Genomic DNA, 21,600 nt, shown 5'->3' with positions numbered 1-21,600 from the left:
ATAAGCGATCTACTATTTTTTATTAGCAGAAACACACTTTTTATTGATTCATTTTAGTTATACAGGAATCTACTTTTAAATGAAGATACCAATAGGTTGAAAGTAAAAAATCAAAAACATGTAAATGCAGAGTAAGCATAAGAAAGCTGTTGTAGCTTTATTAATTAGAGACAGAGTTGATTTTATGACCAAAAGTTTTACCTGAGATTAAGTAGAAATCTTCATAATTATTAAAATGTCTACTTATAAGATATAAAATGTAAAGATATAAAAATTTTGAAATGTGACTGCACCTAATAACAGTACTTCAAATACATGAAGAAATAGTAAAAAAAAAATATGAAATGCAAGAATCCATAATCATAAATTGAATGGATCTATATGTGCAGAAGTAAAAAATGTCAGGACAAACTATCTCAGGTACACATAATCATTTACCAAGAGACTATGCACTGAGCCACAAATAAGTATCAATAAACTTCCAGAGTTTGGCATCTTAACTACTACATTCTCAGATAATATGATATTCAGTGTAGACCACAATAAATATATGATTTATTGAGAAAGACTAAATATTTGGAAATCAAACAACTAACATCCAAATACTTGGAAATTAAATTTTAAAAAAATGAAATCATAAGAATTAGAAATCATTTTAAATAAATAATAATGGATATAAAGCATTTCTGAAATTATGGGAAGCAGCTAAAAGTACTTACTAGAAGAAAATTTATATCTGAATATGTATATTATAATAAAAATGGCTTCAAAATAATCTGTTTCTTTGTTGTTAGGTAGTAAGATAATAAAAAATTGAAAACTAAAACACGTTAGAGGAATAATATAAGTATTGCAAAAATACAAATCAATAAATATAGAAAAAAGTAAAAAAAAATTTTTGAAAAACATTTAGAAAACTGATAAACCCCTATCAAAACTGATCAGAAAAAAAAGGAGAAAAATAAAATTCAAACTTTTAGGAATTAAGGAAGTGGTGTCAGTATACATACTCTAGAATTTAAGAAGAATAAGGGGATATTAAGGAAAAATATTGTATCACAAAATTTGACAACTTATCTAAATTAAACTAATACTTGGAAAATGTCAATGTATCGAAACTGATCCGTGGACAAAATACAAAGTGTATATAGTTTTATACCAATAAAAATTAATTTCATTACCACATGTTTTTCTACAAAGAAAACAAAAAGCTTAGATAGTTTTAGTAGGGAATTCTGTTCTAAAAATATAAGAAACGTTTAAAAACAATTAATACCACTTCCTTAATTCCATTTAATTTCAATCTTACATGAGTAATTTTAGAAATCATAGAATAAGGAAACATTTTCAAATTCATTTTTTGAGACCACTGTATGCCAATTCAAAAACTGACAAAGGCATTACAAAAGAATTAAACTTTAGAATGATATGCCTTATACAAAAATATAAAAATCCTTAATTAAGTAAAATCATCTAATAAATAAAGATTATATTTCATAATCAGGTGGTATTTACCCCATAAATGCAAAGTTGGTTCAATATTTTAAAAATCAATGCAGATTTACCACATTAACATATAAGAACAATTAGATTTATTTCACTGGATACAGAAAAGCATCTGATAAAATTAAATAACTTTTCTTTAATTTATTTCTTTAGCATTCTGTAGTTTTCATTGCAGAGGTTTTTCATCTCTTTCATGAAGTTGATTCTCAAGTATTTTATTTATTTTTTTGAGGTTATTTTAAATGGAGTGGTTTTCTTTCAGAGGATTTGTCACTCATGTACAGAAATGCCTTTGATTTATTGGTGTTAATTTTATATCTTACTACCTTGCTGATTTCCTTTATTAGTTCTAAAAGTTTTCTGGTGGAGTTTTTGGATCCTCTAGGTACAGTATCACGTCATCAACAAACAGTGATAATTTGAGTTCTTCTTTTTCTGTCTATATCCCTTTAATTTCTTTCGTCTAATTGCACTGGCTAGAGTTTCAAGAACTATGTTAAATAGAAGTGGTGGAAGAGGGCATCCCTGCTTTGTTCCAGTTTTAGGAGGAATGTTTTCAATCTTTCTCCATTTAGAATGATGTTGGCCTGGGGATTAGCATAGATAGCTTTTACAATGTTCAGACATGTTCCTGATATCCTAAGTTTTTCTAGTGTTTAGAAGATGGAAAGATCTCCCGTGTTCTTGGATAGGCAGAATTAATATTGTCAAAATGACCATACTACCAAAAGCACTACAGAGATTCAATGCAATTCCAATCAAAATCCCAGTGACATTCCTCATAGAAATAGAAAAAGCAATCATTAAATTCATCTGGAAAATAAGAGACCCCAAAGAGCCAAAGCAATCTTTAGCAAGTAAAATGAAGCAGGTGGCATCACTATACAAGACCTTAAACTATACTATAGAGGAATAGTAACAAAAAATGGCAAGGTATTTGCACCAAAATAAACCTGTAAACCAATGGTACAGAATAGAAGACACAGATACAAATTCACATAATTATAGTTATCTCATATTAGACAAAGGTACCAAAAACATATATTGGAGAAAAGACAGCCTCTTCAACAAATGGTGCTGGGAAAACTAGAAATCCATATGCAACAAAATGAAATTAAACCCTTATCTCTCACCATACACAAAACTCAACTCACAGTGGATCATGGACCCAGGAATTAAACCAGAGACTCTATATCTAATAGAAGAAAAAGTAAGCCCTAATCTCTATCATGTGGAATTAAGCCCCGACTTCCTTAATAAGACTCCTATAGCACAAGAAATAAAATCAAGAATCAATAAATGGGATGAATTCAAACTAAAAAGCTTCTTCTCAGGAAAAGAAACATCAGTGAAGTAAAAAGAGAGCCTGCAGAATGGGAGCAAATTGTTACCACATACACATCAGATAGAGCACTAATCTCCAGAATACATAAAGAACTCAAATATCTTAACAGCAAAAAAACAAACAAACAAACAAACAACAACAAAAAAAAACAAATAACCCAATCAATAAATGGGTCAAGGAACTGAACAGACACTTTGCAGAAGAGGATATACAATCAATCAAAAATATATGAAAAAATGTTCAACATTTCTAGCAATTAGAGGAACGCAAATTAAAACTACTCTAAGATTTCATCTCATTCCAGTCAGAATGGAAGATATTAAGAATACAAACAACAGTAAGTGTTGGCAAGGATATGAGGAAAAAGCACACTCATACATTGCTGGTGGGACTGCAAATTGGTACAGCCAATATGGAAAGCACTATGGAGATTCCTTGGAAAACTTGGAATGGAACCACCATTTCACCCAGCTATCCCACTACTTCCTTGGTTTATACACAAAAGACTTAAAAACAGCCTACTACAGGGACACAGCCACATCAATGTTTATAGCAGTCCAATTCACAGTAGCAAAATTGTGAAACCAATTTAGATAGCCTTCAGTAGATGAATGTATAAAGAAAGTATGGTATATTACTCAGCATTAAAAGAAAATACAATCATGTCATTTGCAGATAAATGGATAGGGTTGGAGAATATTATGCTAAGGGAAGTAAGCAAATCCCAAAAAACCAAATGCTGAATGTTTTCTCTGAAATGAGGATGCTGACCCATGGTGAGGATTGGGGGGGATGGGAGGAATGGAGGAAATTTAGATAGGGCAAAGGGGAAGGAAGGGAAGGGAAGAAGGCATGTGGGTAGGAAAGATGGTGGAATGAGATGGACATCATTACCCTGAGTACATGTATGAAGATGCAAATGGTATGACTCTACTTTGTTACAACTAGAGACATGAAAAATGGTGCCCTATATGTGTAATAGGAATTGAAATGCATTCTGCTGTCATATATAACAAATTAGAATAAATATTCTTAAAAGAATGGCAAAACAAAAGAATTGAAAGAAAGTAGCAAAGAATAAAAGACTTTACCAGGTTAAAAATTTTAGTAACTCTTTATTATAAAAACTCTGCTTGTAATAATGAGTTATACAATTTTCCTAATTTCTTTTTCAGCAGATTCATCTTTGGAATGAATAGGAACAGGAATGATTTATGGGTGTTGCTTTTATAGTATCCTGCTACTTTGATAAATTAATTTATGAGCTCTAGAAGCCTTTTGGTGGTGTTTCTCAGGTCTTCTAAATATAGGATCTTATCATTGGGAAACAGATAATTTGAGATTTTCTTTTCCTACTAGTATTATTTAATTTACTATTCCTGCCTTATATTTTGACTAGATTTTCATAGACTATGTTGAATAAAATTGATTAAAGTGGACATCTTTGACTTGTTCATATTTTTAAAGAAAATGATTTTAGTTTTTCACCATTCAGAATAATGTTGGCCTTAGGTTTGTCATATACAGCCTTTACAATGTTGACATGTTTCTTGTATCCCTAGCTTTTTTTAGTGATTTAAACATGAATGGGTATTATACTTTGTCAAATGCTTTCTCTGTGGCTATTGAGATCATCATGTGATTCTTGTCTTCAAGTCTATTTATTTAGTAGATTTCGTTTATTGATTTCTGTATTCTGAACCAACTTTGAATCCCTGGGATGGATCCAACTTGATTATGGTATACTATCTTTTTGATGTGTTTTTGTATGCAGTTTGCCAATATTTTATACAAAACCTCAAATTATACTACAGAGGTACAGTAACAAAAACAGCATGATACTAGCACCAAAACAGGCATGAAGACCAATAAAATAGAATAGAACACACAGAGAAAAACCCACATATATACAGTTACCACATATTACATGAAGGTGCCAAAAATATATGTTGGAGAAAAGATAGCTTCTTTAACAAATGGTGCTGGGAAAACTGGAAATCTATAAGTATTAGAATGGAATTTAACCCATATTGCTCATCCTGCACAAAACTCAACTCAGAGTGGATCAGAGACCTAGGAATTAGACCAGAACTCCTGCACATGCTAGAAGAAAATGTAGGCCTAACACTCCAACATGTCAGCTCAGGAACTTACTTTTATTTTGTTTAATAAGACTCCTAAAGCAAAGAAGTAAAATTGCAAATCAATAAGTGGATGGCATCAAATTAAAAAGCTTTCTCACAGCAAAGGAAACCATCAAAAGCAGGAAGAGAGAACCTACAGAATGGGAGAAAATCTTTACTATCTGCTCCTCAGACAGAACACTAATAACCAGGATATAAAAAGAGCACAAAAACTTAGTACCAAAAAAAAAAAAAAAAACCAAATAGCCCAATCAATAAATGGGCAAAGGAACTAAATAGATATTTCTCATAACAAAATATACAAAGGATCAGCAAATATATGACAAAATATTTAACATTTCTAGCAATAAGAGAAATGCATATTAAAACTACACTGAAATTTAATCTCACTCCAGTCAGAATGTCAATTTTCAATGATACAAGTAACAAAATCTGCTGGGGAGGATGTGAGGAAAATGATACTCTTATACAAACCACTCTGGAAAGCAGTACGGACATTCCTTAGAAAACTGGGAATGGAACCACAATATGACCCAGCTAACCCATTCCTTGATACATGTCCAAAGGATTTAAAATCAACATACTACAGTGATGAAACCACATCATTGTTTATAGCAGCATAATTCACAACAGCTAAGCTGTGGAACAAACCTAGATGCCCCTCAACAGATGAATGGCTAAAGAAAATGCGATACATATATTAAAATGTACACACACAATGGAGTGTTAACTCAGATATAAAGAAGAATGTCTTTATGGCATTTGTTGGTAAATGGATGGAAATGGAGATTATCATGTTAAGTGAAATAAGCCAGTCAAAACAAAAAACAAAACAAACAAACAAACAAAAAACAACCAAAGTTGAATGTTTTCTCTGATATGCAGAAGCTAATCCAAAATTAGAGGGGGTGGTTTAAAAAAGAACAGAAGTAAGATCAGAGGAGTAGACAAAGGACAATGAAAGAAAGGGAGGAAGGATCTGACAGGGAACATCAGTGGAATGAATCTGACCTAACTTTTCTATGTACATATATGAATATAACATAGTGAATCTCACTATTATGTACATCCATATGACACTAATTTAAAAAAAAAAAACTACTTGAAAAAATAAAAACTTGAATAGAGTTTTCTGTGGGCGAGTATTGACTGGAATGAGGCACAATAAAATTTTCTAGGGCTATTCAAATATCTTATATCCTTAAATATTTATATCAGCTTCAATGATGAAAATTTCTGGTCACCTTTTAAAATTTGAAGTCTAACTCCTTAGAAATCCTGTCAAAATTATTTTTTGCATCCTATGTCTTCATTTGAAAAAGCAAAAATAACTGTGATATAAAAACATACTTTACCCCTTTGGGTCTGAAGAAGCCATCAATACATGTCTCACAGTTTATACCAGCAGTGTTTTGTGTGCAGTTAATGCATACTCCCCCTCCGATGTACTTTCCATGTATATTTAAACTCAGATTTCTTCTGGCAACATTTTCATCATAATAGCACTCTTCAGCTTTTCCATGGCAATTGCATGCTACATTAGAAAATAACAAATTAGCAAACATTAATTTCAGATTTCAGACATATTTAAAAAGTATTTTCTGTTATAATTTATCATACACACACAAATACATTTAGAAAATATTTGGATTTATTGGATATATTAATAAGTTTGTGCTTTTAATGAAATATGAAATGATCAAAATATAAGCTGAATCATGAAACTGATGATATTTTACTGACTTTTGATTTATAAAAGTGAAACAGGTTCACATAGTTCAGCCTACAATTTCCTATTATAATAAAATATAAATTATTGAATGATAGTACTGAATTATTAGCAACTAGGTCATCTGTAATGAATAATTACTATATATGAATTTCAGTGTTAGACACTACATGTAAAAAAGAACATTCAGGTTATAATTCTTTTCCTTTACTACTAGTAACAACTAAAGCTTACTTTTTTTATATGCCAGACTCTATTCTAATTGTTTTATGGTTATTACAGTGGATTTAAATTGAAATAAATCTCTTTTCATGTATTAGGAACCCAAGCCACAAATAAGTACCCTAACTTAAAAAAGCTAACCTAATTTGTATTGGAAATCAAATTCTGAAGTTAGGTTCCAGAATCTGCACTTCTCACCAGGGCCACAGGCCTTCACATTCTACCTGGTGAATGATATAAGATACAAGGCAGGTATCCAGTAATCAGGACAAAGTGAGCACCAAGCAGTGCTGCATTTACATGTCCTCGCCTCTAATTACTAGTCATGTGATATGCAGAACTTCTTAATTTCACTAAGACTCAGTTTCCATATAAAACATGGATAGTCAATAGTAATTACCAGATATGAATATTTAAAAGCATTGAGTGAGATAATGCATGTAAAATCTTTAGCATAATGCTTTATAGATAAGTTCCCAATTGATTTGTCCTGCTCTTAGTCTTCCTTGTATTTTTCATGTTGCATTATAGAAAATCAAAAAAGTGAAAAATCACTTCCCCCAGAAAGGACAAAGCCCTCAAAAATCATGTGGAATTTCTATCAGGATGGGAACTAAAGAAAGATAATTTATACAGTATTCTTCCTTTTTAAAAAATTTGCTTTTTAGTTGTAGTTGGACACAATATCTTTATTTTATTTTTTTGTGGTGCTGAGGATCAAACCCAGGGCACTCTACCACTGAGCCAAAACTCCAGCTCCAGTATTCTTCCTTTTCAACATCTCCCTCAGATGTTGAGTTTCTTATCTGTCCTTACCTTGGTATGGATGTGTGTGTGTCTACAGGTGTGCACATACATACACAGCTCAATTTTCCTTTTATATTAGAAAGCAGGACCATTTATACAGTGTTCTGAACTGTGAGATTTTACTAACAGTGAATTGTGTTGCTTTTATTCCACATTAGCATATACATCTTCTAAGGCTACCCAGGGTACTACCTCAGGTCCCTATTAATAGACAGTTACACTGTTTCCAGATTTCCCCATTAAATAACATTGCATACATTTTGGGAATACCAGGGCATGGTCTATAATTTTAAAATTGCTTCCTGTTTGTCAGTTGAGTAACTTTGAGGAGAAAATTCAAATCTTTGTATTATTTTAGTATTCAGACAGCTGTTTTGCAAATGCAAAAGAAGAATGCCAGACTACTAACTACTCACCTCAATGAATGTTAGTAGCAATTGCATAATAATGATAAGAATCATGATAATATGCACTGTAAACCTATATGAGTACATCTATAGGCTAAATTCTTGGAAGTATAATTTCTAGTCACAAAGTCCATAAAAGTTAAATTTTAGTAGCTTTAAAAATTCCCATCTAGATATGGTAGGGTAGATTTTACCCCCAGTAATAAATATGATGGAATTGTTAACCAAAGCTTCACTAATTTTGTGTCATATCAATCCTTTTAAAACCATTTCTGGACACAGTAAGCATGCAAGAATTGGCTGAATGCTGACTTTACTAAGTTAAAATTATATTTTATTGTTGTAATTGGAACTTTATTATAAATGCAATCATCTTTTGCTTAAATTTTAAAGAAGATTTTTTCCTGAGAAGTTCATGTTTTCACCTTTGCTCATTTTTTTGCAGGTTTATTGAATTTTTTCTTATTGATAAATAAGTAAGGATATTCTCTCCTCCAAGTTTCTTTCAAGTACCTTCCCCAATTTGCTGACTTTGGATTTAGCATATAGTTATTTTTGCTACAGCAATGAAATTTCAAACATCATTCTAGTGATCATATAGTAATAAGTACAAATCTCTATGTATTATAAATAATTTTTGTATTTAGGACAATACACAAGAATGCTTAAAGCATCCCATTTGAACATGTTAAAAAGAAATTGAAGATTTCTTTTTTTAAAGAGAGAGAGAGAAGAGAGAGAGAGAGAGAATTTGTAATATTTATTTTTCAGTTTTCGGTGAAAACTTTATTTTATTTTTATGTGGTGCTGAGGATAAAACCCAGCACCCTGCGCATGCCATGTGAGCGCGTTAATGCTTGAGCCACATCCCCAGCCCGAAATTGAGGATTTCTGATGCTGGTATAAACAGAGGGAAATACGGAGTAATGCAAATTTATGTGACTTAGAATCAGTGTTGCTGAGTATATTTATAACTGAGAGTTATTGCAGGTGTAACATCAATGCCTGGACAGTTCTTCCTCAGAGCTCCTACAGCCAGGACACTCTACCTATAGTCCTGGTTGCTGTCTATCAACACCCTGCCCAGTTCTATGTTCACGGACTCTGACAACAGGGACAACACCTGTCTATCAAAAAAAGAGCTATTTTTTTTTTTTTTGCTGTCATTAGCAAATTGATGTTTAGCAGAATGTCTAAAACATGTGCTATGAAACTACCATATAAGTAAAGGATTAGCAATATAATGAATATTAGTTGCTCTTTAGAGATAGATACATCTTGCCTTAAGTAAGCTAAACTGATGAAAATCCAAATTAAGTGATTTAGAAGATGATTATCCTTTAAATAGAGGGATTTATCATGTCACAGAAGAATTTATAAATATTAAGTCAATTGGAATGCAATTCAACTTGGAAATTGTTTTTTAATATAAACTTTTAGGAATGTATACATTTGCCCAAAGCACGTTGTTTATTTAAAGATTTTATGGTTAAGATGCCCATCTTTAATTTCTGGATCTTTGAAATGTTTATTCTTCTTTTTGAAAATATAACCCACTCTCTGCCCTACAGAGAAAGACAAAATAGTTTCATAATCTTAGGGTTTTAAATACATATCTCTATTTATCTATATAAATAGACTTTATATATATATATGGATAGATAAATAGATAGATAATAGCAAGTAGAAATCTGCTTTGCTATAGTCTATTTCTGTGGCTGACAAGTTGAACTGGTCTTTTTATTGTATGTGTGTGTGTGTGTGTGTGTGTGTGTGTGAAAAGTGTAAAAAATTTTGCAGAACTGCTTAATATTACGTAATTATAACTGTTTGATACAATGTCAAAGGCATCAGGAAGAATCCCTACCCTCAAATGCTTTTTCCACTGTGGTTGCTGATATTCCATAAGCCGCAAAAAACATTTAATCAAAATTTAAAGACGTTTGTGAGCAAATAGCTATACATATATTAATACCATCAAGCTATAGAAATAATGATGTCTTCCCTTTGTGATCATGAGGATGGAACAAGAAGGCATTATGCTAAGTGAAATATGCCAGGCACTACAAGGCAAATAAAGCACAATCTCATGTGTCAAATCAAGAAAAAATTTGCTCTCATGGAAGTTGAAAGTAGAATAAGGGTTCCAGAAGTCGGGAAGAGTAGGGAATAGGGAGAGCCAAAGTTGGTCAGTAGATACTGTTATAGTTTGGAGCTGAAGTGTTCTGCTCAGGTTCATCTGCTGAAAGCTTAGTTCCCAATGCAATAATGTTCAGAAGTGAAGCTTTAGGGAAGTGATTGGATCACGTGGTCTCTGATCTCACCAACAGATTTATCTATTAACAGGTTCAAATTGAATTGACTGTTGGAAGGTATTGGGAACTGTAGGAGCTGGGGTCAGGTTGAAGGAAGGAAGACACTGGGGGTATAACCTGAAAGGGTACCCGGTCCCAAGTCGCTTCTCCCCACACCCCCGCCCCTCCTTGGCTGCTTTAAAGTGAGCGTTCTTCTACCTGTCTCTTCTGCCATGATGTCGCTGCCTTACCACAGGTCTAAAACTTCTGGAACTGTGAGCCAAAATAAATGTTTCCTCCTTTGAGTTGTTTTTTCCAGGTGTTTTGTCACAACAGAAAGCTAATTAACCAAAAGACATTGTTCTGTTGTTTTATTGTATAGTAGAGTAAATATTGGAAATGATAATGTACTATATATTTCAAAGAAGTTGGAAGAGAGGATTTTGAATACTTACACCACAAAGAAATGATAAATATCTGTAGATATTCCTACCCTGATTTGAACATTATACACTGTGTATAATTATGTACTGAAATATCACAAGATACCCCACAAAGATGTAGAATTATTATGTGTCAATTAAAAAAAAAAGATAAGCATTCATTTCTCACAATTTTCATCTCCTGTCTCGTCACCTTTTACCCTTATACCCTTCCTAGATTCTGCCCTAAACAGTACCTCTAATAAGTATAATTATCAAATCCTAATGAATGAATTTTTTTCTGACAATAACCTGGTTGTAACATGTGAGGATAATCTCTCACCTTTGATTTCCCACACTTCATCAGACAATGAGTATGTAAGGACTATTTACTAGGAAGAAGGGGTAGAGCATCAGGCTGCCAAGGGAACAACTAGAAAGAATTAGAGCTAATACATGCTTCAGAACAATTTCCTAAGTGTATATGTTTGGGAGGCTAGCCTCCACACAGTCTAGGTTTTAATTAATGTTTATCTGCATTTCTATGAATATAAATATATATATATGGTGTATATAGTGTATATAATGTAAAATATATTTATATTATATATAAAATATGCAAAATATATTTTATATTATATAATAAATATAATGTTAGAAGCATCAGGTTCGTCCTTATGATGATGTGTATGTAGTATGCTTTTACATGTTCTCATAATCTTTCCACAGTAGTAAATTCAAAAGAGTCAAATTAAAACAACCAAACCAGACCAAGTACCCTGGAAAACTAAGATAGCAAGGTAAAGAGTTCACCAGCTCTAGCCTTGGTTAAGATATACAAACTGGATATATGAGGGCAGTATCTAAAATCTCCACACGTCTATGCTACCCGAGTTCCAGGAGAGGAAGACAGACACACTCTGTAGGCTTCTCAAGAACATACCTTCACACTCGGTTTTCGTCAGAAAGGTCCCAGCTCTCCAAGGTTTCTGATGGAATCCTGGACAGCACTGATCGCAGCTCTCGCCACACGTGTTGTGCTCACACTCACAGCGTGATTTCTAGCCACAAAGTGGGAGATACTTTGAACATTATTTAGAACCACAGAGAGGGATTCCTTCTAAAAGGCAGTACAAAGAAGAGAAGACTTCTAGGCTATGTACTAAAATGTAAAACTGGGTCAGCCTGGGCAGGAAGCAGTGGGTACCTCTGATCAATACCAGCTTAGGGTGATCTAGGCTGGTTCTGGAATCAAGGGCTTAGATTTGGAAGAAATCAGTGAGGACCAATGGGGAGTGTTCTTGAACACCGAATTCTCTGATATGCTCAGGTTTTCTGAGTCAGATGTGTCGAGTTCAAGTCTTCACTCAAAGTATCCTTAAATTTTTTGGATTTAGCAAAAGAGAAGGGAGTTGATTCCCCCAACTCTGTATCTAGGGGCAGAGGAGGAACAGAAATCTAGTGTCCCTGGGCTAGCTCTACTATCTGTGTGTGCTCTGAGTGGTCTCATTTGCCACATGCCACTGCCCTTCTAAGGTTGCCTGGTGGCTATCAAAGCTTGGAAAACACCCCTGACAGCACATTAACAGGTAACAAGATACTCTAACTCTTTTCCAGATAAACATACTAAGATTTTGAATCTTCCTAGGAGATAACATTATATGACCTATTAATTAGAAAACCAGGTATAAGTATAATGTCAATTATCATACAATTTTTGTTGAAGCAAAAGTAAAACAAAACCCAACTATGACTCTACCAACATTCACTGATCTTACTATTCAATATATTTCTTCTTTATACTGCCCAGTAGTTGATTGTGAATTTCACCGGTTTGTTTATGACAGAAAAAAATAGATGCTCGTTCATCTTCTTCTTTATGTTATGTTCACCTAATGCACTGTCATTAATGGAAAATTTTACCCAAAAGCATTCCAGCATTTTCTGGCCTGCTGATATCAACACTCTCCTGAATCCTCTTTCCCACCTATTCCTTATTGCTCCTGCCCTATCTGAGTCTCCTGTTCCATGGCCATTTATATATTTATTTCCATGCACATTTTTCATTTGTTTGCATTAATTTTTTGATTAAACATTTCTAAAGAAATGGACAGGTTGATTGATGGCAGGCATTCTCTAAAGCTAAATCATGCAGCAAGCTGTCATAGCTAGAGAAGCTTCAAAATAGATACCAGTTTAGAACATTTTTTGGAAAAAGAAAAAAAAAAAAAAAACCTAATCTGTTTTCTGATAATGTGATGGCTGACTTCAAAGTCTATCATCTTAACTGCCAGCTCTATTTCACCCTGGCATGGCTTTCTGTTACAATGTCTAAGTGGGGACCTGACACCCATTCACAGTGCTCCCTGCCTGCAAAGCGGCTCATGAAGCATTTTACAGCTGAGCACTTCATTTTGCCTAAGCATCCTATAAATATACATACATTTGTCGCTGGATCAAGTGGACAAGCCCTGGCATGACCATAGCAGATGCACATCCCTCCAACCGAAATATCCTTGACTGAGTAGTAATACTGCAAAAAGCAATCCAGAGAAGAAATCCTGTTAAGACGACTGCAGGGTGAAAGCCACAAAAGGGAACATTCAGTTGGAAACTTCATTTTTTGCTTTTATCCTTGGTTTGAAGCATGCTTATATTTACTGAAGAAAAGTGAGGGCTCATAAAACAGATGAAGTAACTTCTAGATTTGTAATCATAGCCCAAAGAAAGAATGCCTCTAATTTATGTTAGGTGGGCATTTTATAAATTTCTTTCCCATAGGCAGTACAAAGGCCATGCAGGAGTACCCATTGCTAAAAGCAATTTTTAAATGGGACTAAGGACGGTAATTCTTCATAAAAGTTTTGCATGGTTTCTTCAGAGAAAGGCTCTTTAATTGTGATAATAGAAAACTGTATTCACAAATCACATGCAAGCTATTTTGTCTGGTAGATTTGAAAACAAACAACACATTTAGGGAAAATTGATAATAATGTACTTCTTACCCAAACGTTGAAGGATATAAAAAGGAACTGCAAATTCGATGTGCAGAACACTTGCCTCTTTTATTATTATGTTAAAATGTCCATATAATTACCTTTCTATTTGAAGCTAATAAAGGGGTATGATCCTAATTATTTTAATCTACCAGCTATTTTTAAAAAAGATTATTCATAATTACAGAGTTAGTATTATTAAAAATTTAATTAACATGTGCATAATTGTCAGAGCCCTTTACCTTATCATATGGAATCCAAGTATTACTCTCAATGGAAGACAGAACTATTATTCAAATATATACCTTAAAAAATCCCAGATTTAGTAATAATAAACATGTGGACACAGATCTGAGTTCCCTAGCTAGAAATCCCTTTTATTCACTTACTCTTCTCCTCCCCCTCTTCCTCCTCCTCTTCCCCTACTTTCCTCTCCTTCTTCTTCCTTTTGTTTTTGTTATTTACATATAGTGTCTTTTAAAATATTTTTTATACATTATCGTATTTAATATGCCTAGACCTTGAACTAATGGAATTTGTTAGGAAATTGGGATAACATATAAATCTCCTTTTCACTTTATCACTTAATAATATTAATACAAATGGAGATATTTGCTCAAAAAGCTGGCATAGTAGTATTTGCAGATGCTTTTAAAATTGGGAAATTGATTTTAAATATAAATGCATAATGTTTTGCTTTTGAATCATGAAGAGCTAAAATTCAATATCTTATTTTTATATATTTAAATTTGTATGTAGTGTTTATTAAACTTTAGTACTTTCAAAAAACACATTTATATGTTGACTTGTACTGCACTATATTAAATGCTCATGTACAACACAGTCATAAATAATGGATGTGCACCCCAACTCCCACTCTGACTCTTGCAAAAGATGATAAAAGGAACACTAATTTATTTTCATTGATTTTTTTTCCCTGATAGATATACTGTCAAGAAAGAATAAATTTCACTTCAATATTATTCAGTCTTTCTTGGTGCATATTTTTAAGTCACGCCAAAATGGAAATTAAAAGTGATTTCTTGAAACATGCAAAGAATCTAAACATTGCTATAAGATAATGATTACTTCTGCATAATGCAATTGACAATACTTTGAAATATAGTATGCGGTAAAGTAGTTTTAGTTTTGGAAAAAACTGGGCACTAAAACTTCTGAAAATAGCTTTCATGGGGATAATTATAACTTTTGAAGTTATTTTGTGATGATGGAGCGGTTAGGTAGAGGAATTAAGTAATGAAAAGAAAAAACATGTGAGGAGTGTTCAGGAACTGTTGTATTCAGCTTAGTGGTAAAGCAATTTGGTGACTGGTGGTAGAAGTTTGATCTTGGTATGCTCCTTCTATAATTAAGTGCTTTCCCACAATGTTAATTTCTCTCTACCATCCTATTTCTTACGATACCTCTGGCCTTACAGTGGATTTCTTGGTAGCATGGATTTGCCTTATGGATTTATGGCTGAATTGAATCTCAGGGTAATAATGTTGTATGGCATCATGTAAGGGAAGTGACATAAACCAGTGAATGGAGTACAGAGTAGACAGGCACAAAGAAGCACAATTATCACCCATAGCAATCTGAGATTGCCATCTATTTCACAATCTAACAAATCCCAGTTTCACATTGGAAAGCAGCACTTCTGTTAGCTCTATGGTCAAAAATTTGTGGAAAAGAAGCTTTAACCCTTTGTTTTCCTTTGTTACATTCTATTCAAAAAGAAAAATCAAACAGTATGTAGTATCCCTTTTCTCTAATAGTAGTGTTATTTTTTTTTAAACTGCGGCTCATGATTGGTTATTAAAACCTAAAACAAAAATATTTACAGAGACAGAATAGTCTACACACTAGCAGCATTGATACCAGCTGGGAACTGCTAGAATTGAATAATCTCAGCCTTGCCCTAGACCTACTGAATCCAAATCTGCATTTCTACAAGAACACCAGCTAATTCTGTGCACACTAAAGTTTAAGATAAATTGCACTCTTTTTCTCTCTGTGTATATATACTGGGTCATGATTAAAAAGTGTATTTCTTAGTGAGGGTCATAGCAAAAAAGTATATCAAAGCCCCTGTCCTTTCAGTAATAACTCAGCAAAATTATACTAATAGGACAGGTCACCTAATGTGAAAAAGACTACTTCTGTACTCAGACTTCAAAAAAAATGGGGAGGGGGTATGAACTAGACATTATGATACTCATTTAACAAAAGTGGAGATTAAAGTTTAAGAACGTGAAAAAGGTTTGACAAATTTTACACACCTAATAAGTTGCAGACTTCAATTTGAACTAAAGAATGTCCACTGAATTTTAAAATCTTTGCTAATAACTACTTGTACAAATCATTGAAAGATTTCTTTTTTAAATTTTTTAACAGACAATTAAAAAGATGGGCATTATATCATTCACAGGCTCATTCACAGTCATTATAACTTACTCTTCTTGTGACAATGGGGTCAATCTCTCTTGGGTCTTTGTGAGCAAACATCATCAAGTCGGCATTCAAGGTGCGGATTCTTTGGAATCTCAGGCGGATATAGCGAGCAGAGGTGAATTCTAGCAGTTCAGGAGAAGGATCATCAGCACTTGGTCTTCCATTGATCAGAGAAATGTGAATCTGCACAATGTGGGGAATAATTGAACACTCAAGTTTACCGAAATTAGATATGTTTTTATTTGTTTCTATAAAATAAAAGTAGGTCCCTGTTCTCCCATTTAGACAGATGCAGGCTCACATGTACTCACCAGACGACAGCGAGGTAATTGATACATTTTTTGGTTCTTCTAATATCCAAGCATGCAATTCATTTGCTTATATCTTATAAACTATATACTACAACTACCTATATCCTCTATTCTAGGACATTGCAACATCGTCCCTTCCTAGGATTTCCATAAATTCATAAATCAACTTTTTCTGAAAATTATTACACCCTAAGTTATTGAAAAATATGATACATAGTGGGGCAAACTTAGTAAAAAAAAGTGGGGGAGAGGGAGCAGTTAGAAAATATCTGACAAAAGCAAGAACCCATCAGGAACTTAATTCTGAACTTGAAATCATCTCTCTCTCTATGTGTATACATATTTACACGCGCGCACATACACACAAACACACACACACATATATATACACATATATAAAATATAGAAAGTAAAAATTGATAGATTATAGTGAAAACTAGACAAACTTATGCCCAGGGTAACAAATTTTTAGTAGAGTATGTTTTTTTTGTTTGTTATTGTGATTCATTTACATTTTAGTAATTGGTAGAACAAAAGGACAAAAATGTACCAAGGACATAACATACCCTATGAAAAATATACTGTATGAAAATATGTTAAATCTGGATGAAATGGAGAATCTTTTAGGAAAATAATTTAACACAATTGACACCAAAAGAAATACAATCTAATCAGACAATTTTTTTAATGTAAAAATGGAGATATGCCCAGAATCTTTGCTCCAAACTCATACCAAAGATGGCTTACTTTCACAGGGCTATCTTGAGAGCAGAAAATTCTAATGAAGGATAAACTGTTGAACAAAATAAAAAGAATTCCTGGTACAAATAAAGGAATTATGTCCCTGACATCTAAAGAACTCTTATAAATTAACAAGGGAAAAGACCAACAATACAACACAAAAATGGTTTAAAAAGACATAAAGACAATTTTGAAAAAAAATAGAAATGTAATAATTGCTTTTTAAACTATTGATAAAAATGCCAAAGTTCACTCATAATAAGATAAATGTTGATTAAAAGGATATGGATAAATTTTCTCCCATATCTTTAGGTTGATAAAATTCCTCAATACTGGTAATACTGGTAATAATCTCTGATGGCAAGACTAAGGGATGCGTAAGGGGTATTGAAAAATGTTTCAGAAAGCCAGGTTAGCAATAACTGTCAAAATGAGAAATGCAGAGTTTTTGACCTAGAAATTCTACTTTGGGGAATTATCCTACAGATATGAAATAATACACATATCATATTACATATGGACTATGTTAAATAGACTAAAAGTTTCCATTACTCCTGCCCCAATTTACATACCGAATCCTTAATTTTAATGTGATGATATTTAGAGGTGAGGCCTTTGAGCAGTAATTGGGCCATAAGAATGGGCCCTCAAAGAACAGAATTAATACCCAAAGAGGATACAAGTGTGTTACCTTATTTCAACCATGGGACAGTACTAGAAGTCAGCAGTCTTCAGTTCAGGAAAAGTCTTCATCATAACCCAACCATACCATGCTGGCACTCTAATCTCAAACTTCTAGCCTCCAGAATTTTGAGAAATAAGTTTCTGTTGTTTACAAGTCACCCAGTCTATGGAATTTTGTTATAGTGACTTGAATGAGTACAAGTAATATTTTTTCAGCATATTTGGTGTTACAGCAAAAAAAAAAAAAAAAACAGGAAATGATCAGATATCCATCAATGTTTGACCAGTTAAAGTTATACTGAAATATGTGTGATAATAAAAAATAAAGGATCCATAATATAATGATAGAAAGAACTACTTTTACTTTTTTGCACTATATAAATGGATTCCTACCTGTGCAATAAATTTAGTCTAAACAAAATTTTTAAGGAATTTGAAATTAAGTGATAGGTTTTGAACTGAAAATGCATATATTGACACAGGGCTAACGAGACAGGAACACTAGAAGTGGGAGATCTGTGCCAGGGCAGGAGATGTTCTGGTGTAGGACAATCCATGTGCACACTGGGGACCTGTGACTCAAGGTCATCCCCTGGGATTTTTCATCTACTTTTTCAAGATTATATATCCTGTTTTAATTATATTTTTGACAGGAGAGGCAATGATATCTATTTCTATTCCTAACATCCTGCATTTAGATAATCCCAGTAAGCATTTTACAAACTGACTGCCAATAAACTATTTGAGTCACTAGAGAAATATAGCAAACTCTGAGATGAGAAACTAATTCTGATGTCACAAAGAAGACTCAAAATGCCTCATGATCAGAATGTGAAATATTCTAGCTAGTTGAATTTAAAGTGGATACTAAGTGAAGAATAAATTCATATAATCAACAAATTGGAACATGGTAAAATGTAAGTTCACCTAAAGCACTGCATCTTAAACCACTGAATACCTTCTAATGTAGGAAATTCTAAGAGTAAAGTAGATCTTGTGTATGTCACAATTCTGGCATTTAGCAGGTGAGCCAATAAATATTTAAAATTAAGTTGTCTTCATTACTTAAAGAGACATCAATTAAATGTTAAAAGAATGAACAAACAAAAGCTTGAAGTCCTTAAAACTAGTATCTCTTAAAGGTTAATTTTTGCATCCAAACAAAGTCAGCAGTGCCCTTGAATTCATGCTTACATTTCTTTCAAGTTTTCCCTGAACTTTTCCCTAAAGTGTTTTTTGAAACAAATGAAAAAATTAATATTCTTTTAAGATTATAGTTTTCAAAAGTTATTAATGTATCTTTGGTGTTAATGTTATAGTGAACCACATTTGTGTTATTTAAAGAGTCAGAAATCTCTCACTTAAACAAAGACTTAAAAAAAAATTTAGGTGTCTATGTTCTCATTTAGGTTACTAACCCACATGAGAGATCCATGAAATATTCAGCAAAAGAACACTTCTCCTCACAGCTTTGGTATTTTCCTCCAGCTACTCTGCCAAGAGATCTTGTGAATATGGCTCATCCCAAGCTGTTTCTGGGATATAAAACCAGCCAGCTGTTTGGCCATGTGTGTGCAGCTTCCTTGCGTCGTTTTTTTTTTTTTTTTTCTTTCTTTTTTTTCCCCCTTCCTTTTTCCCCCACTCTCCTTCAAAATAAATCAGAACATTGGATAAGATATTTCCACTGGCACGATGCTGTGTAATTTCAAGTTTACTGGATGGTTTAACCAACTTCCTGATTCCCTATGGGGTGACAACTGCAAAGTGTCTATCTTCAAGAAAGATGAAAGAATCAGACCCCAAGACCACGGTTGTCTTGCTGTGAGGCCCTGGGAAATCCATGGCAGTCTACTGTCTTCTGAAATTCTTTCTATTACAGACATGTTGGTGGGTGTATGTTCATGCTGTCACAGGAATTCTTTCCAACTGAAAATATCCGACTATGATTATCGACTAAGCTTTTGAGCTTTTAAAATTGCATGTTTTTTTTTTCCCTGAAATGAGCTTTCAGAAAAATAAAGGGGAAAACACATCAGAATATCTTTTTTTTTTTTAAATTACTAAATGCCTATATCAAAATTACACTGTATTCACCCAAATAATTCCGGTATTAAAAGGTTAAGCATACTGCATTATCACCTTTCCATTAAAGATGGATAAGAGTTATATGTATCTATGGCATTTTTTTTTTGCTTTAGAATATCTTTTAAAATATTTTGTGTATCAAATAATGAAATTTATAGTATGAAAAATTGCCCCTTATTGTATGACTATGTCTATTTTGGATTGCTGGAAGTGCTATGGTCTCCTTACGCTTCCCAAATGATACAAGTTTGTTGAGGGAATGGATGGACGGGAGACCACTGAAAGAGCATTAGGGAAATCAGTATCAGAAATCTTGAAATAAGTAGTGGAAGTGGATGAAGTTGAAATGTGATATGCTTTCTTAGAACACTTTCAAAATCTTTTTTTTTTTTTTAAATTATCAATCTCCAAAGAGGGTGCCAGTGAGGTAGGTACCACAAGTTGAAAGTAAACAGACCCCATAAGTTTAAACAATGAGTTCATATGTGTAGGGTGAGATTAGCTACTTATATCTGTGACTAAATAATTTATGTATAAAATGAGTGGATGATTGGATGAGGCATCTGGGAACTTGTTAAATCATTCATTTTGGGGGGATACCAGGGATTGAACTCAGGGGCACTCAACCACTGAGCCACATCCCCAGCCCTATTTTGAATTTTTTTTTTTTTAGAGACAGAGTCTCACTGAATTGCTTAGCACCTCACTTTTGCTGAGGCTGGCTTAGAACCCAAGATCCTCCTGTCTCAGCCTCCTGAGCTGCTGGGATTAAAGGCATGTGCCACCATGCCTGGCAATCCAATCATTCTTAACATGGTATTATTTCAGGGAGGGAGAGTAAGATTATAAAGATAACTTTTAAAAAAGAGTCAATCACTTTTATTCAAGTCTGTGAAAAAAAAAATGAGTTTAAAAAAGGAAAGTAAGCTGTAGACTACTTTGAAAGGGGGGAAAGTTCAACAATTTGTCATGTGTTCCCAGCACAAGGTAAAGGCTCTCTGGTTCTGGCTCTGGATGGAAAACTGGGAGCTTTCTAGACTACACTTCACCTGTGTTCCTACTATTCCAAAGCGTCCTCCATTTCGTTGCCCCTGCTCTTGGGAAAGTCACCAATGTCCTTCACCTTTTTAGTATGTGAAATAACCAATTATCAGTTCTTACCAGAGTCAGCAATTGAAAAACCTTGATTACTCCATTGATGTCTAGGACACATAGTTTTTGTTTGGCTCCCCTTCCCTGGCTATCCCATCTCAATCTCTGTCACTACTATAGAATGATTTTCCCTTAACAAAAATGCTTTGGACCTGAAGTATTTTAGAATCCTTATATTTTGAATTTTGAAATGTATATGTATGTGTGTGTGTATATATATATATATATATATATATATATATATAGAGAGAGAGAGAGAGAGAGAGAGAGAGAGAGAGAGAGAGGGAGAGGGAGAGAGAGA

General features: G+C 33.3%; 1 protein-coding gene across 8 annotated transcripts in view; it reads right to left on the bottom strand.

Moving 5' to 3' along the window:
• Lama2 (laminin subunit alpha 2) overlaps window positions 1-21,600 on the bottom strand; it is a 559,330-nt gene that overhangs the window by 332,282 nt on the left and 205,448 nt on the right. For all 8 annotated transcript variants that reach the window (XM_048798152.1, XM_048798156.1, XM_048798128.1 and 5 more), the window contains exons 5-8: window positions 16,330-16,509; window positions 13,320-13,409; window positions 11,820-11,937; window positions 6,351-6,529 (exon numbers count right to left, since the gene is read on the bottom strand). In XM_048798152.1, coding sequence (XP_048654109.1) covers window positions 6,351-6,529; window positions 11,820-11,937; window positions 13,320-13,409; window positions 16,330-16,509 — 567 coding nt within the window. The remainder of the gene's footprint in view (window positions 1-6,350; window positions 6,530-11,819; window positions 11,938-13,319; window positions 13,410-16,329; window positions 16,510-21,600) is intronic.

This window comes from Marmota marmota, unplaced genomic scaffold, assembly GCF_001458135.2.
Source record: "Marmota marmota marmota unplaced genomic scaffold, marMar, whole genome shotgun sequence".
Lineage (NCBI taxonomy): Eukaryota > Metazoa > Chordata > Mammalia > Rodentia > Sciuridae > Marmota > Marmota marmota.
Note: the sequence above shows the minus strand (reverse complement) of the source record. Positions and strands in the feature narration are given on the sequence as shown.